The 15,425-nt window shown below is 35.1% G+C and overlaps 1 protein-coding gene across 1 annotated transcript in view; it reads left to right on the top strand.

Annotated features, from left to right (window-relative positions):
- Positions 1 to 15,425, top strand: part of GLCCI1 (glucocorticoid induced 1) — a 108,874-nt gene that overhangs the window by 28,931 nt on the left and 64,518 nt on the right. The window contains exon 2 of the mRNA XM_027540073.1: positions 1,035 to 1,186. Coding sequence (XP_027395874.1) covers positions 1,035 to 1,186 — 152 coding nt within the window. The remainder of the gene's footprint in view (positions 1 to 1,034; positions 1,187 to 15,425) is intronic.

Below are 15,425 nucleotides of genomic sequence, written 5' to 3'. Positions count from 1 at the left end.
ATAGTAGATTGACTGAACGGTGTAGAATGTCCGGAGATCTTGGTTCCTTTTTACCTCTGTCACTTATTAGCAGTTCTGTTTCATTGGACAATTTAATTTTATCCCTCTGGGCTTCAAATTCTTCATCCATTAAGGAGGAAACAATTAAAATAAGATTCTGTATACATGATTTTTTGTGCACGTGGAGCCTTGAATAAATTCATTTCTAAGTATTGAGTATCAACTCCTTTTCAATCTGTAGGGACCAAACTTACCCTCTGGTCAGGAAGGAAGGACAAATTTAGGGCTTTATGCAAGCAGAGGAGAGTGTGTATATCTTTAAGAAGGACAGAGATGAAGAAAAGAAGGGCATTGGGAAAGGTTTCACAGAGGCAGTGTGACACCTGAGCTGGTCTTGAAGATAAGTTTTTGCCAAGTGTACAGAGAAGGGGAATATTTTAGATGCAGGAGATGATAGAAAAAGTATAGAGGCAGAGAAGCGAGTACTTCACACTTGGGAAATTGGAGTTTATTAGTAGTTGTTATGGTTCTTAGTAGTTAGCAGAGGTTTATGGAGGAGTGGTGGTAGCAAGACATTACGTATTGAGGTATATGGGAGCTGAACTGTGAAAAATAATGGACTTTAAGTGAAAGACTGAATAAACCATGGCAGTTTTTTTAGCAGTGGAGGGAGGTGGCCCTGTAAGATAAAGTTAGTGTGGATTCAGAGATAGCAGTTAGGAAACTGGCAGTTTAGTTGAGACATGATGAAGTCGTAATTAAAATAATGGCAGTGGAGATGATATAGAGGGTTAAGAATAGGTCTCTAAAATGAATGAGCTTTGTAGGGTGTGACAGTATATGCAAAATTTAATACGTGAATGTATTTCCCTTTGGTCTATAAATTTCATCAGCTCATACAGGATGGCTTTTAGGGTAAATATACATTGTGGGGACAATTGGCAGGATGGTATTTTACAAACTATGAAGTTTAAATAATTTTAAGTTTCACTTTATTCTTATGACTAATGTCTTTTTTCCTTCACTTTTTATAGTGGACAGGCCCAAATCTCAGCAAGTTCGAACCTCTAGCACAATAAGGCGAACCTCTTCCCTGGATACCATAACAGGACCTTATCTCACAGGACAGTGGCCACGGGATCCTCATGTTCATTACCCTTCATGCATGAAAGATAAAGCTACTCAGGTAAAATAAGCAAATCAGTTTCATTACCCTATAGTTCTTCTATTTTGATCACAGTAAAAATGTAGTTTAATCAAATTTTCCCAATTATTAAATATATCAAAGAAAATGATATCTTTAATAAACTTTAAACTAAAAACTTTTATCACCTGGGTTTTTGAATTATTTAGTATTTAATAAGTAACACATCAGTCTGTATTAGTGATTTTTGAGGCTTACAGTTTTAAGAATTAACTTTCCTACAGAAATTAATATAATGACTAGTAACTATATTAGAAAATACAGGCATATCTCATATTATTATGCTTCTCAGATACTGCCTTTTTTAATACAAATTCAGTGTTTTCGGCAGTCTTCAACCGAGCAAGTCTGTCAGCATCAGTTTTTCCAACAGCATTTGCTCACTTCATGTCTCTCTGTCAGATTCTGTCAATTCTTTCAACATTTCAATTTTTTTTTATTATTATATGTATTATGGTGATCCATCACCAGTGATCTTTATTGATACTGTTGTAAAAGGATTATGACTTGCTGAAGGTTCAGATGATGGTTAGCATTTTTTAGCAATGAAGTGTTTTTAATTACAGTATGTACATTGTTTTTTTAAGATGTAATCCTGTTGAACATTTAATAGATGATAGTAATAGAATAACCATAATTTTTGTATGCACTTGAAAACCAAAAATTTTGTGTGACTTGCTTTATTGTGGTGATCTGGAACTGAACCTGCAGTATCTCAAAGGTATGCTGGCATAAGTAATTTTTGAAGAAAACCTTGTGCAGTTATTGGAAATAATTTATAAAACATTAATACATGGCTAAGGAAGTTTATGTTAAAGGATTTTTTTCCTGTTTAAAACCAAAACTGAAATCCTCGAGAAAGAAGTAGAAAATTTTCTGTTTGTCACACTTTCCCTATTTGTGGAAGATTTCCGAAGCTTTTGATTTGAAAAGTTTTCCTTCCATGGCAGGAAAATATCTGAAAACATCCTAATATATGGTTTCTGAATTCCTGACCATATCTGTATAGCATTAGTCAATCAGCATTATGAAGAAGTACTAAGAGTATGAGAGATGGCTGTTGGCCTTAAGGAACTTACAGCATAGTTGGGAAGATAAGATTTAAATGCAAGAAAATTGGTAATAGAAGACAGAGTATAATTAGGTATTAGCTGAATGGAGCATTTAAATGTAAGGGAATTCAGAGGAATGGGAACATTTCTGGCCTTGTGGATGAGGGAAAAAAAGGATTAGAGTTTCATGTCTGAAGAATGAGGGAAAGGGGAATTTTGGACATGATTTATGATCTATGGAAATCTTCTCCAGTTTTGTAATTTTCTCAGGCAAGCTTGAAACCATGGAATTAGCTTTTTTATCATCCATCCTATCAGTTTTGTCTGTGTAATATTTTATGTCTCCCATACCAAGTCTTTTGCTTTCCACTCTTTATGAGGAAAAAGAGCAGTTTGATACAGTAGGCCCTGGGATGTGGGCCTGGACCCTTAGACATGGTCATGGATAATTCAAAACTATCTTTCTGGAGGAGCTGGACTCAGAAGTGTGATAGAGTATAGGCATAGACTATAAAAAGAAAGAAGGTCAAGAGATCAAGGACTCAGTTTTTAGAAATGCACAAAAGGGAAGGATAAAAAATTAATGTATTCACCTGGTAGCAATGAGAAGAAAGTTAACATTTACTGACTATTTACCATGTACTTTGTGTTTTTATATCTGTGTGTCATTCTCATTTAATTCATTTATAAGGACATTATAAAATTACACAATGGAAAAGCAGAAATTCAGGGAAGTTAAGTGACTTACTCAGTATCATAAAGCTAGAAAGTGCTGGAGCCAGGTTTCTAATACAGGTTAATTTGTCAGCTGATCTAAACTTCAATTTTCTAGGGGTTTTAGGATAAATGGAATACTGTGTGTGTGTGTATCACCTAGTAGAGTAATTGACACTATACCTAAAAATGGTAGGTATTCTTTTTATATTAAAAAGAAATCCTATCTTTTGTTGAATATATATGCTTGATGCTGACAGTCTCCAAAAACATTATCTTACTCATTCTTCACCAAAATTCTGAGAAAGAAGAGGAAACAGAAAAAAAGCAAAAGCTTAGAGAAAACTAAAATAGTGTAGCCTTACACACCAAAGGGAAACTTGTTTTAAAAAAGAAAAGATTATTAACAGTATTAGGTACTGTCCTGAGGTCATAGAACATAAGCACTAGATATAGGGATTAGGGGCATACATATTGTCTTGGAGAGTGAAATACTGATAATATGCTAAGAGGGGAGGATACTTGGGAGTTAAGAAGAGAGTGATATGGAGATAACAGAAAAAGGAGCTGGGTAGGTTTCTTAACCATATCTGTTTCTTTACCTGTGCAGTGGGATGAATGAAACCTAACTCGTGATAATGTTGGATGACTAAATAGGATAATATTTGAAAGTGAATGGGCTTCCCTGGTGGCTCAGCGGTAAAGAATCTGCCTACAATGCAGGAGACTTGGGTTCGATCCCTGGGTCAGGGAGATCCCCTAGAGAAGTGACTGGCTACCCACTCCAGTATTCTTGCCTGGAGAATTCCATGGACAGAGTAGCCTGGTAGGCTACAGTCCATGGGGCTGCAAAGAGTAGGACACAACTGAGTGACTAACTACTTGAAAGTGAATATGCAATACACAGGTTATTAGCAGTAGATACAGACAGGCCCATTTGGAACATTTGCAGAGTCTGGAGCAAATACAAAATGTACACCTACATACCATATACATACTAAATTAAATTAACAAACTGGTACATAAAATCTGTTCTATCCATTCATTCTTGATATATAAACCTTCTTATAGACCTTGAGGTTCATGTTTGAATGAAGTCTTGGATTTTTCAGAGTTGAATGCCAGAATGTGTCTGCCTGATGCTGAGCCCACCCTACCCTCTGAGCCTGAACCCTTCCTGTCACTCACACCATTCTATACTCTGAGGGATGGCTTTATGCGTATGTGTCAACCCCCTAGTCTTCGCCTTCATGCTCCATATATACTTTCTCAGGGAGTGAGACCAGGAGTAGGTCTTTGTAGACCCTGGAAATCAGATCTGGCGTGGTTTGAACAACGAACTCATGAGTCTAGGTTACCCAGAGCAAAGTTGATGGCAGAGATGTAGACTCATGATGTGTATGCCCTTCTGGCCCCAGGGTCTCTTCACCCTTTGGGAAGAGGCATGGCTGGAAGAGCGCCACAGCAGTTCCCCCAAAAGCTTGAGGTCCAAGGTAGGGCCTTCTGTCGCCTGGGTCTTCCTATAGATTGTCTATTTGAGAAGCCAGACGTTGATAGGAAGGCAAAATACAGGCCTCGTACTGAGGCTTAGAGAAGTTTAGTAACTTGTTATATAGCTAATAAATATGAAGAGATTTGAATCCAGATTTGGCTGATTCCAAAGGTTGTATGTTTTCTCCAGTTCCTCACTGCCTTCCATAGTAATCACTCAAGTGTGCAGTGCTTGCCTCACATGTGTAAGAAATGGTCTTGCCCTGAGCATTTTTAGTTTAATTGAAGATATAAGAGATGAACATAGGAGATGGTTATTATTAATTCTTTAACTCTTGGGGAAGGAAGAAGATTGTTTTTATTTATTTAGTGGAAATTAGTAAAGAGAAAGTGGTGCAGTCTGTTTGCTACAAATATTAAATACCTAGGCTGTCTGACTTTAGTGGAGGGAATCTCAAGTATTTCCCACCTTTCATTTTTCCATATTTCAGCTACCTTAATAATTTGATGGTTAGAAATAGAATTCTTATTGTTTAATATATTTGCACATTGGGCCCTTTTAAAAGAAGTTGCATAGTATGAAAAAGACTATGGACTTTAGAGACAAATCTTGTGTTCAAATCAAGGCCCAAAGTGAGAGAACTTTCTGGGATAGTAGAATTGTTGTATATCTTGACAGAGGTTTGGTTACAAGGGTGGATATATTATATTTATTAGAACTTATACAAGCATACACTTTGTGCATTCTAACATACAACTTAACTTTAATATATAGAATATAAATATTGACATCTAAAAGATGTTTAGGTATCCCTCGTTCTTGGATTGGAAGAATTAATATTGTTAAAATGGCCATACTACCCAAAGCAATCTACAGATTTAATGTGATCCATTTCAAATTACCCATGACATTTTTCACAGAACTATAATGAATAATACCGAAATTTATGAGACCACAAAGGACTTAGAATTGCCAAAGCAATCCTGAAGAAAAAGAATAAAGCTGTATGCATAACCTCCCAGATTTCAGGCAATACTGCAATGCTGTAGGAATAAAAAAAAGTGTGGTATTGGCCCCCAAACAGGTATATGTATCAATGGAACAGAATAGAGAGCCCAGAAATAAACCCACAAACCTACAGTCAATTAATCTTTGACACAAGAGGCAAGAATATTCAGTGGAGAAAAGACAGTCTCTTTAGCAAGTGGTTGTGGGAAAGCTGGCCAGCCACATATAAATCAATGAAGTTGGAACACACCTTCACAACATACACAGAAATAAACTCAAAATGGCTTAAAGACTTAAATAAAGATGTGATGCCGTAAAACTCCTAGGAGAGGGACTTCCCTGGTGGTCCAGTGACTAAGAATCCACCTTGCAATTCAGGGGATGTGGAGGCTCCTTCCCTAATGAAGTAATCAAGATCCCACATACCACTGGGCAACTTAGCCTGCGTACCACAACCAGAGAAAGCCCGTGTGCTGCAACAAAGAGCCAGCAGGGCCAAAAAAGAAAAAAAGAGTAAAACTCTCAGAAGAGAATATAGGCAAACATTCTGTGACATAAATTGTTCCGTATTCTGTGACATAGATCATACTACCAGTGTTTTCTTAGGTCAGTCTCTCTCAAGGCAAAAGAATTAAAAGCAGAAGTAAACAAATGGGAGCTAATCAAACTTAAAGGTTTTGCACAGCAAAGGAAACCATAAAGAAAATGAAAAGACAACCTATGGAATGGGATAAAATATTTGCAAATGATGCAACTGACACAGATGGGCTTAATTTCCAAAATACACAAACAGTTCTGACAGCTTAATATCAAAAACCAACTCAGTCAAAAAATGGGCAGGACAACTAACTAGACATTTCTCCAAAGAAGACATACAGATGGCCAACAGGCACATGAAAAGATGCTCATCATTGCTAATTATTAGAGAATTGCAAATCAAAATGATGATGAGTTATCACTTCACACCAGTCAGAAAAGCTGTCATCAAAAAGTCTATAAATAATAAATCTTGGAGAGGGTGTGGAGAAAAGGAAACCCTCCTACACTGTTAATGGGAATGTAAATTAGTACAGCCACTATGAAAAACAGTATGGAGGTTCCTTAAAAAACTAAAAATAGAGCTACCATATGAGCCTACAATCCTAATCCTGGGCATATATCCAGAAAAGACAAAAACTCTTAAATCAAAAAGATACATGCACCCAATGTTCATAGCAGCACTATTTACAAGAGCCAAAACATGGAGCAACCTGTGGCCATCAACACATGAAGAAGATGTGCTGTCTGTTATATAATGGAATATTACTTAGCCATAAAGGAGAATTAAACATTGTCATTTGTAGCAGTATGGATATACATAGAAATTATCATACTAAGTAAAGTGAGTCTGATAAAAGACAAATATTATGATATCAGTTACGTAGACTCTAAAAAAATGATACGAATGAATTTATAAAACAGAAATTGACTCAAAGACATAGAAAACAAACTAGTGATTACAAAAGAGGAAAGGGGGAGAGAGAGAAATTAGGACTTGGGGATTAACAGATACAAACTACTATGTATAACATAGATAAACACGGTCTTACTGTATACCACAGGGAACTATATTCAATATCTGTAGTAACCTATAAGGGAAAAGCATTGGAAAAAGAACACGTATGTATGTATGTGTGTATGGATCACTTTGCTGCACATGTGAAACTAATGCCATATTATAAATCAAACTATACTTCAATTAAAAAAAATGTAAGACCTGTTTTTCAAAAGCATCATTTGGCATTTTTTTCCTCTGTGTATTAGGTTCAAGCAACTAGTTGAAGAAAGTAAAAGACCCAATAATTGATGATATTCAACAAAGTTAAAAAAAAAAGATTAAGGACTTGAATATAAGATCTGAAGTCATTGAAATCCTAAAAGAAAACGTAGGTGGTAAGCTCCTTGACATGAGTCTTGGTGATGATTTTTTTGGATTTAAAACTTAAAATGAAGACAATAAAAGAAAAAATAAACAAGCAGAACAACATCAAACTAAAAAGCTTCTGCACATCACAGGAGGCCATAGACAAAATATAAGGTGGCCTACTAAATGGGAAGCCTGGTCACAAAGAGCTGGACACAATTTAGCAACTGAACAACTAAATGGGAAAAAATATTTGCAAATTATATATCCTATAAAGGGTTTATATCCAAGATATATAAAGAACTCAGACAGCTCAATAGCAAAACAATCTAAAAAAACAGGCAGAAGACCTGAATAGACATTCTTTCAAAGACGTACAGATGGCTACCAGACAAAGAAAAGATGCTCAATGTCACTAATCATCAGGGAAATGCAAATCAAATACATGATGAACTATCACGGAAATGCAAATCAAATACATGATGAACTATCACCTCATACTTCAAGAAAATCTGTTATCAGAAACACAAGAGATAACAAGTGTTGGTGAGAATGTAGAGAAAAGGGAATTCTTGTCCTGTTTGTAGGAATGTAAATTGGTGCAGTTACTACAGAAAACAGCATAGCGTTTCCTCAAAAAATTTAAAAATAGAACTACTATATGATTTAGCAGTTCAATTTCTGGGCATTTATCCAAAAGAAATGAAAACATTAGCTTGAAAAAAGCATAGGCACCCTCATGTTCATTATGGAATTACTTAACCAAGATAGGGATGCAGTCTAACTGTCCGTTGATAGATGAATGGATCAAGAAAATGGATAAAAAATACTATTATTCAGCCATAAAAAAGAAGGAAATCTTGCCATTTGTGACACCATGGATGGACCCTGAGGGTGTTATACTAAGTGAAATAAGTCAGATAAAGACAAATACTTTATCTTATCACTCATACATGGAATCAAAAACAAAAATCTACTGTCTCCTAGATACAGAGAACAGATTGGTAGTTGCTAGGGTGGAGGGAGTTAGGGGTAGTTAAAATGGGTGAAGGGAGTCAGAAAGCACAAACTTCTAGTACTAAAGTCATGGGGATATAATTCACAGTATGGTATGTATACTTGACAATACTTCATTGTATATTTGAAAGTTGCTAAGAAAGAAAATCTTAAAAGGTCTCATCACAAGGAAAAAGCTTTCTGTAACTATGTATGGTGGCAGATTTCACTATTGTGGTGACCATTCAGCAATATATACAAATATTGAATTATATTGTATACCCAAAACATAATGTCATATGTCAGTTATACCTCAATTTAAAAAAAAGCTAGCGCACTCACTTTGACAAGACTAACATCAAACATACATGCATATGTTACTAATTGTTTTCTTTAAATCAAGAATGATTCATTAGGTGTGAAATGCCATTTCATCTTTGAAATGAAGGTTGTTTTAACTCATAACCTATAATTTGGTGAGTTTTTTAATACTTAATTGATCATAGTTACACTTCTGAAATGAATACTATTCATTTATGGAGTTGTTTAAAATATACAGTAGCAACTGAAGTGTTTAACTATATTTGTTTCAATATTGAGAAATGAGGCCTGAAACTTTTTCTTTCTATAGTGTAATCCTTAGATTTCTGTGTTACATTTGCTTCATAAAAAAGATTTTGCGAGATTTCCTTTCTGTTCTGGCATGGTGTAAATTTCATCTCTGTTATCTGTTGCTTGAATCTGAAAGAATTTCCCCTGTGAAGCAGACTAGTATGCGTTTGGATTATAGCTCTTTAGTAAATCTCAGTTTATTCCATGGCTGTTAGTTTCTTTTGATTTCTGTCTCTTTTGTTCAGTTTTTTCATTTGTTTTCCTAGAATATAATCTAGTTGATCCAAATTTTCAAGTGTATTTTCATAGTTTCACAAAGTACTTTTCTATAATTCTTTCAACTTTTTGTTTATCTGCAGTTATTTCTCTGTTCTCATTTTTAATATTGTATATATTTGTGTTCGAGTAATTCAATTTACTAGGTTATATATTAAATTTTTTAAGGTGTTGAATTTATTTTCCTGTTTTTCTTTTTTTGCGTTCCTTGCCCTCTGACTTTGATTTGTTTTTGCCTTTCTTCTACCTTCCTGGCATATGCAGTGTTCTTTTTCTGGATTCTGAAGATTAATGCTTAATTTTTTTATTCATGATACTTACTGTTTAGTAATATAAATGTTTTATGCATTTTATGCCAAGATTTACCTTCTGAGCTCAACTTTGGCTCGTATGTTTCCATTATTTGTATTTTCAAGAGATTATGCAATTTCAGTTTTGATATCCTGTTTAAAATATGAGAGTTTTTGTTTGCTTTGTTTTAAACTTCTAAATGGTCAAAGTTTCTTTTCCTAATAAAAATTCAATTTCTAGTTTTATTGCATTATAGTATAGACGAATAGGTTTTTGGAAACTTCACTGATTTTCCATGTGGCTTAATATATGATTTATTTTTTCTTACTTCTCTGTATTTGAAAATGAGGATACAGTCTTTTAGATAAAGAATTCATGACATATTGGCATGCATGCTAAGTTGCTTCAGTTATGTCCGACTCTTTGCAGCCCTATGGACTATAGCCTGTTAGGCTCCTCTGTCCATGGGATTGTCCAGGCAAGAATACTAAAGTGGGTTGCCATGCACTCCACCAGGAGATCTTCCTGACCCAGGGATTGAACCCATGACCCTCTCATCACCTGCATTGGCAGGAGAGCTCTTTAGCACCTAGTGCCACCTGGGAATCCCTCATTACATATTAATTCAACCATATTAATTATATTACTCAATTTCCATATAGCCCCCTTTATGTCTGTCTGTTCTATCATGAGCTGGATGTTGTTAAAATTTTGTTGATTTCTGTTTCCAGTGGTCATTGCCTTAAAGATGATAATACAGATGTTTTAAAGATGTATATCTGTTATGTCTTTCTTATGGTTGATATTGTTTATTGTTACTGAATATTCAATGTCTTGATTAATATTTTTCCCTGAATATAACCTTTTTATGATATAAATTAACATTGTAAACTCATTTTCATTGGCCAGGAGCTGTGGTTTGGGAACCTGATAGCTTGGGTTTTTGTTGTTGTTAAAACTTAGAGTTGGAATTGTCTTTTTTGTGTATTTTTTAATTTTATTTTTAATTGGAGGATAACTGCTTTACAATTGAAAATTTTACAAAAATACGAAAAAGAAAGGTAAGAGGGCGACAGAGGATAAGATGGTTGGCTGACGTCACTGATTCAATGGACATGAACGTGGGCCATCTCCAGGAGATGGAGTAGGAGGCCTGGCATCCTTGGTCTGTGGGGTCATAGAGAGTTAGACGTGGCGTGGCAGCTGAACAGTAGCAGCAGTTGCTTTACAACGTTGTGTTGGTGTCTGCCGTACATCAGCGTGAACCAGCCACAGGTATACATGTGGTTCCTCCCTCTTGAACCTCTGCCCCACCACATCCCACCACATCCCACCCATCTAGGCTGTCACAGAGTACTGTGACTAAGTACTATGACTTGATTTTGAATCTTGGCTCTAGCATTTTAGCTTTGTAATTTTGGGCAGATCACCACTTTGCCTGTTTCCTCGTTTATTAATGGAGTATTCTACCTCACAGGATTGTTGTAAGGGTTAATTTGGGTCAATGAATTTAAATGCTAAGTATAATGACTGGTGTATTAAGTGTCAATAAGTTAGTGTTGTTCAGTTGCTAAGTCATATCCAACTCTTTGCAGCCGCATGAACTTCAGGACACCAGGCTTCCCTGTCCTTCACTATCTCCTGGGGTTCACTCAGACTCATGTCCATTGAGACAGTGATACCATCCAACCATCTTATCCTCTGCTCCTCTTGTCCTCAATCCTTCCCAGCATCAGGATCTTTTCCAGTGAGTCTGCTCTTGGTGTCAGGTGGCCAAAGTATTGGAGCTTCAGCTTTAGTCCTTCCCATGAGTATTCGGGGTTGATATCTTTTAGGATTGACTAGTTTGATCTCCTTGCAGTCCAGGGGACTCTCAAGAGTCTTCTTTTCCAACACTACAATTTGAAAGCATCAATTCTTTGGTGCTCAGCCTTCTTTATATTATAGTCCAACTCTCACATCCATACATGACTACTATAAAAACCATAGCTTTGACTACATGCACCCTTGTCAGCAAAGTGATGTCTCTCCTTTTTAATATGCTGTCTAGGTTTGTCATAGCTTTGCTTCCAAGAAGCAAACGTCTTTTAATTTTGTGACTGCAGTCAATGTCTGCATTGATTTTGGAGCCCAAGAAAATAAAATCTGTCACTGTTTCTACTTTTTCACCATCTATTTGCCATCAAGTGATGGGACCAGATACCATGGTTTTCGTTTCACTCTCCTCTTTCACCATCATCAAAAGGCTCTTTAGTTCCTCTTGGCTTTCTGCCATTAGAGGGGTATTGTCTGCATATCTGAGGTTGTTGATATTTCTCCCGGCAATCTGGATTCCGGCTTGTGAGTCATCCAGCCTGCATTTCACATTACTTACATTTACTAGCAGAGGGAAAAAATAGGTGGATGTTTGGATATTGGCCGTGGCACTCTTATTTCACAACTGGAAAGGGGAACTTCCAATAGCAATTTCTTCCTCCTTTTTTCCCTCCTGTTTTCCATGGTTTTTCTTTCAGTGTTTTTGTCATTTGTCTTTCTGGTCTGATAAATCTTGCTTATTGCTGGAAATAATTAGCTTTGAGCTATTTATATATATTTTGTGAGTCATCTGCCATATATCTATTTGTTAGGGAAGAATGACGTGGTAAGCCTGACTTTTTTTTTTTAGCCTGATGGTTTTTAAATGTCTGATGGCCAGTTGAGGTGAGAGCAGCTTTTCCTTCTCTTCTTTGAATGCTGGTCTAGCCCCCTTATTCGTCTTCTCTGCAAAGTTGGGATGAGAGGAAGATTTCAGAACTTCCCATTTATCTCTTGTATTCTTTGAAGGGTAAGAAATGGAATGGTTAGATTTTTAAATGAAATTCTGCATACTTCTTTCTTTTCTCCAGATTGATGTTTTTCTTTGATATTTTATTGTTTTTTATTAATTTTCAAATTTCACAGTGTGAAACATTTAAACATGTCCAAAACGTATGTAAGATAAACTTTTACTTTATTTTTCTTCATTTCATTAAGTTTGAGTGTATGGAGTTTCATGGTCTTATGCTAGCGTCTTTCACTAAAAGTCCTTTTTATACTTATTTTTAAGAAACAGATCTGGAGTAGGTACTAACTGTTGACTTGAGCCAACGTATGATAAAGTCAACAAGTCAACTAAAATATATTAATTCTTTGCTGTTGAAAATACACATTTAAAACACTCTATCCTTTTCTTCCCTTTATGAAAGGAGTTTGGGTGGAGAGGACTTTAATCAAAGGAGTAGGTGATACATCTCAAATAGTAAATAGATATAAAAGAGAACTTTCAGTTTTACCACTCTGATCAGAAGCTCATTTCCTGACCAAAAGTCATACTTTGTACAGCTCTTTGGGTTTCCTGTGCCCTTGTTGAAGAGCTCGCTGTTGAAGTTTGTTTAAGAAGTGGTAGTTGTTGGAACAATTTTGGACAGGGGAAGCTTTTCTTGAAATGGAAGCAAGTCTAAAGATCTTGGCCTCTTAGATTGCATTCCAGGGACCTGAATTGTTAAGTTTTATGAAGCTGGTCCCCAACTGGCACTTGAGTAAGTTTATAAAGATTCTATCTTGTTCAGGATCTCCATTACTTTTTCTTTCAGCCATTAGGTAATTAAAAGATGATTTTTCTAATCCTAGAGTTGAACTGTCCACATGATAGGAGTCATGTTCCTAGTTGAGGGAGTAATATTTTTGGTTGCCAAAGGAATATACTCATATGTATTGATGAAAAATTTAAATACATAGCTAAAATACAGTATTTACTATTTTATTGAACAATATTTACTATTTTACTCATCAATTTCAAATACTACCACTAAAATTAACAGAAAACTCAAAGTTCTCCTTATGAATTTTTAAGAATGTATCCATTTAAATCAAAAGTAGAAGGTAAATAGCAAAGAGCTTCTCCATACTCCTGTTGCCCATGTACCAGTTTCTTCCCATTACCAGAAATGTTTAACAGTTAACAAATCAACTGCTTTCCCTTTATCTCTCCCCTTACCTTTACCCCTAAACTAGCTCTAGGTAGAGTTGTGAAATAGGTCGTATTTATTTGAAACAACCTTCTTAGCCTGTCTTCTTGTCCTTTGTTGTCTGGTACATTGTTTCTCAACTTTTTATATCCTAAAATCCATCAATTCTCTATCAAAAATCCTATGATATTAGAAAGACATTTAAGAATGTCTTAAATGTTAAGAAGTGTTAAGAGTTAAGAATTTAAGAACTGGGTCATAGTTAAGGGTGTATGTAGTATGGGAAAGCAGTATGCCTTTCAGGTTGTTAATAAGTTGGCATACATTTTTGAATAAACGATTGGCATAAAATACATCATGTTTCCTGTAGGAAACATTAGTGTAAACCAAGTGAAAATAAGTTTTTATGCTGTTGAGATTCTTAAAGCTTTTGGGGGTAACACTAGTTGGTGAAGCACAGTAAGTGGGACATAGCAGATGTTGATCAATGTTACCTGCCTGTGTACTGGAATCTATAGTATTTCATTCTTTAAATATAATAATACTGAATTGAGTGGACAGTATTACTAGTGTCAATAATTGATTGTGCAGTTACGAACATTAAGCCTGGATTGGTCAGAAATGGCGTAGAAATGGTGCAACTAACTCCAGGGCATGCTCAGACTCACAAACTCAGTAAGCAGTTCGTGGTAGGTCAGGATTCATTCAGTCAGAAGTAGCTTTTGTTTTCTCTTGTGCAGTCTTCCAAGTAAGAAATGGTATTTCAGATTTATAGGTCCAGGTATGGGAGAGTAGACTTTTATTGCTACAGAAACTCCTGCTTCCTTTCTCATTACTAATGTATTCCGTTGATGATATTCATGTCATCATTGGTTGAGCACTATTAGCTTTTATGACTTCAGAATGGTATGGAAATATTTTTGGCAGGTATCTAGTCAGTATTAGTATTTCTGATATATCTTGTCAGTCACCTGTGTTGCTGATTTTCTGTCAAATATAAGAGATTAAAAAACATTAAAAGATACTAAAAAGCAATAAAAGTTATTTATCTCTTGGATAATACTGAGGCACTTATAGTCAAGTATGTTTGTCAAATATATATATTTTTAAGTGTTTGGAAATACTACTTTTAAAAAAGTAAAATTGCTCTCGTTATTTACAAGTGGAATCAGTTTTTTGAAACTCAGCAACCAAAGCAAATTACAACTGAAAAAACTGCAACAGTAAAGAATGAATGTTTTAGTAATGCTCTCTAAAAACTGAAAATTAGTTGGCTTTAAATTTATCCACAATAATAGTAATAAAACTTGTCACAATGCGTATTATTAAGTATAAATACCAAATAATAAGTTAAAATATTCTTTATAATTTTAATTCCTCATATGACTGTCTCCTTTTGGTTAAAGCAGAAACCGGTTGTTTATCAAGAGTCTATTTAGTAACTGTTTCTGTAAGAAGTCAGAGATTAGCATTTTTGATATATAGTTTACTTTGTTACATTATTTCCTTTGTTAAATGTTCTTGCAATGATTTGAGAAACCTGACTGGATAGAATACTAATGTATTCCTCCTACCCTTTTCTATGACATTACTAGTGCCTCAGTGTGATTTGAAACTTGGCAAGAAGAGTATGATAGAAAATACTAATTATTTTTGAGAAAATACAAGCAATGCTTGGGACTTTCAGGTTTAGCAATACAGGGCTTTTTTAAAATTGAAAAATGAGATTGATTTATAATTTCCTCTTTTACATAATTATTTTTAATAATGTTTTATTGAAATACAATTTATATACCATACAGTTCATCTGTTTAGAGTGTACAATATATGGTTCTTAATATATTCAGAGTTGTGCAAACATTGCCATAATCAATTTTAGAACATTCCATCC

The sequence above is a fragment of the Bos indicus x Bos taurus genome, chromosome 4 (genome assembly GCF_003369695.1).
Source record: "Bos indicus x Bos taurus breed Angus x Brahman F1 hybrid chromosome 4, Bos_hybrid_MaternalHap_v2.0, whole genome shotgun sequence".
In the NCBI taxonomy this organism is placed as follows: Eukaryota; Metazoa; Chordata; class Mammalia; order Artiodactyla; family Bovidae; genus Bos; species Bos indicus x Bos taurus.
The sequence above is the reverse complement of the archived record's forward strand: the minus strand, read 5'-3'. Positions and strand labels throughout refer to the sequence as shown.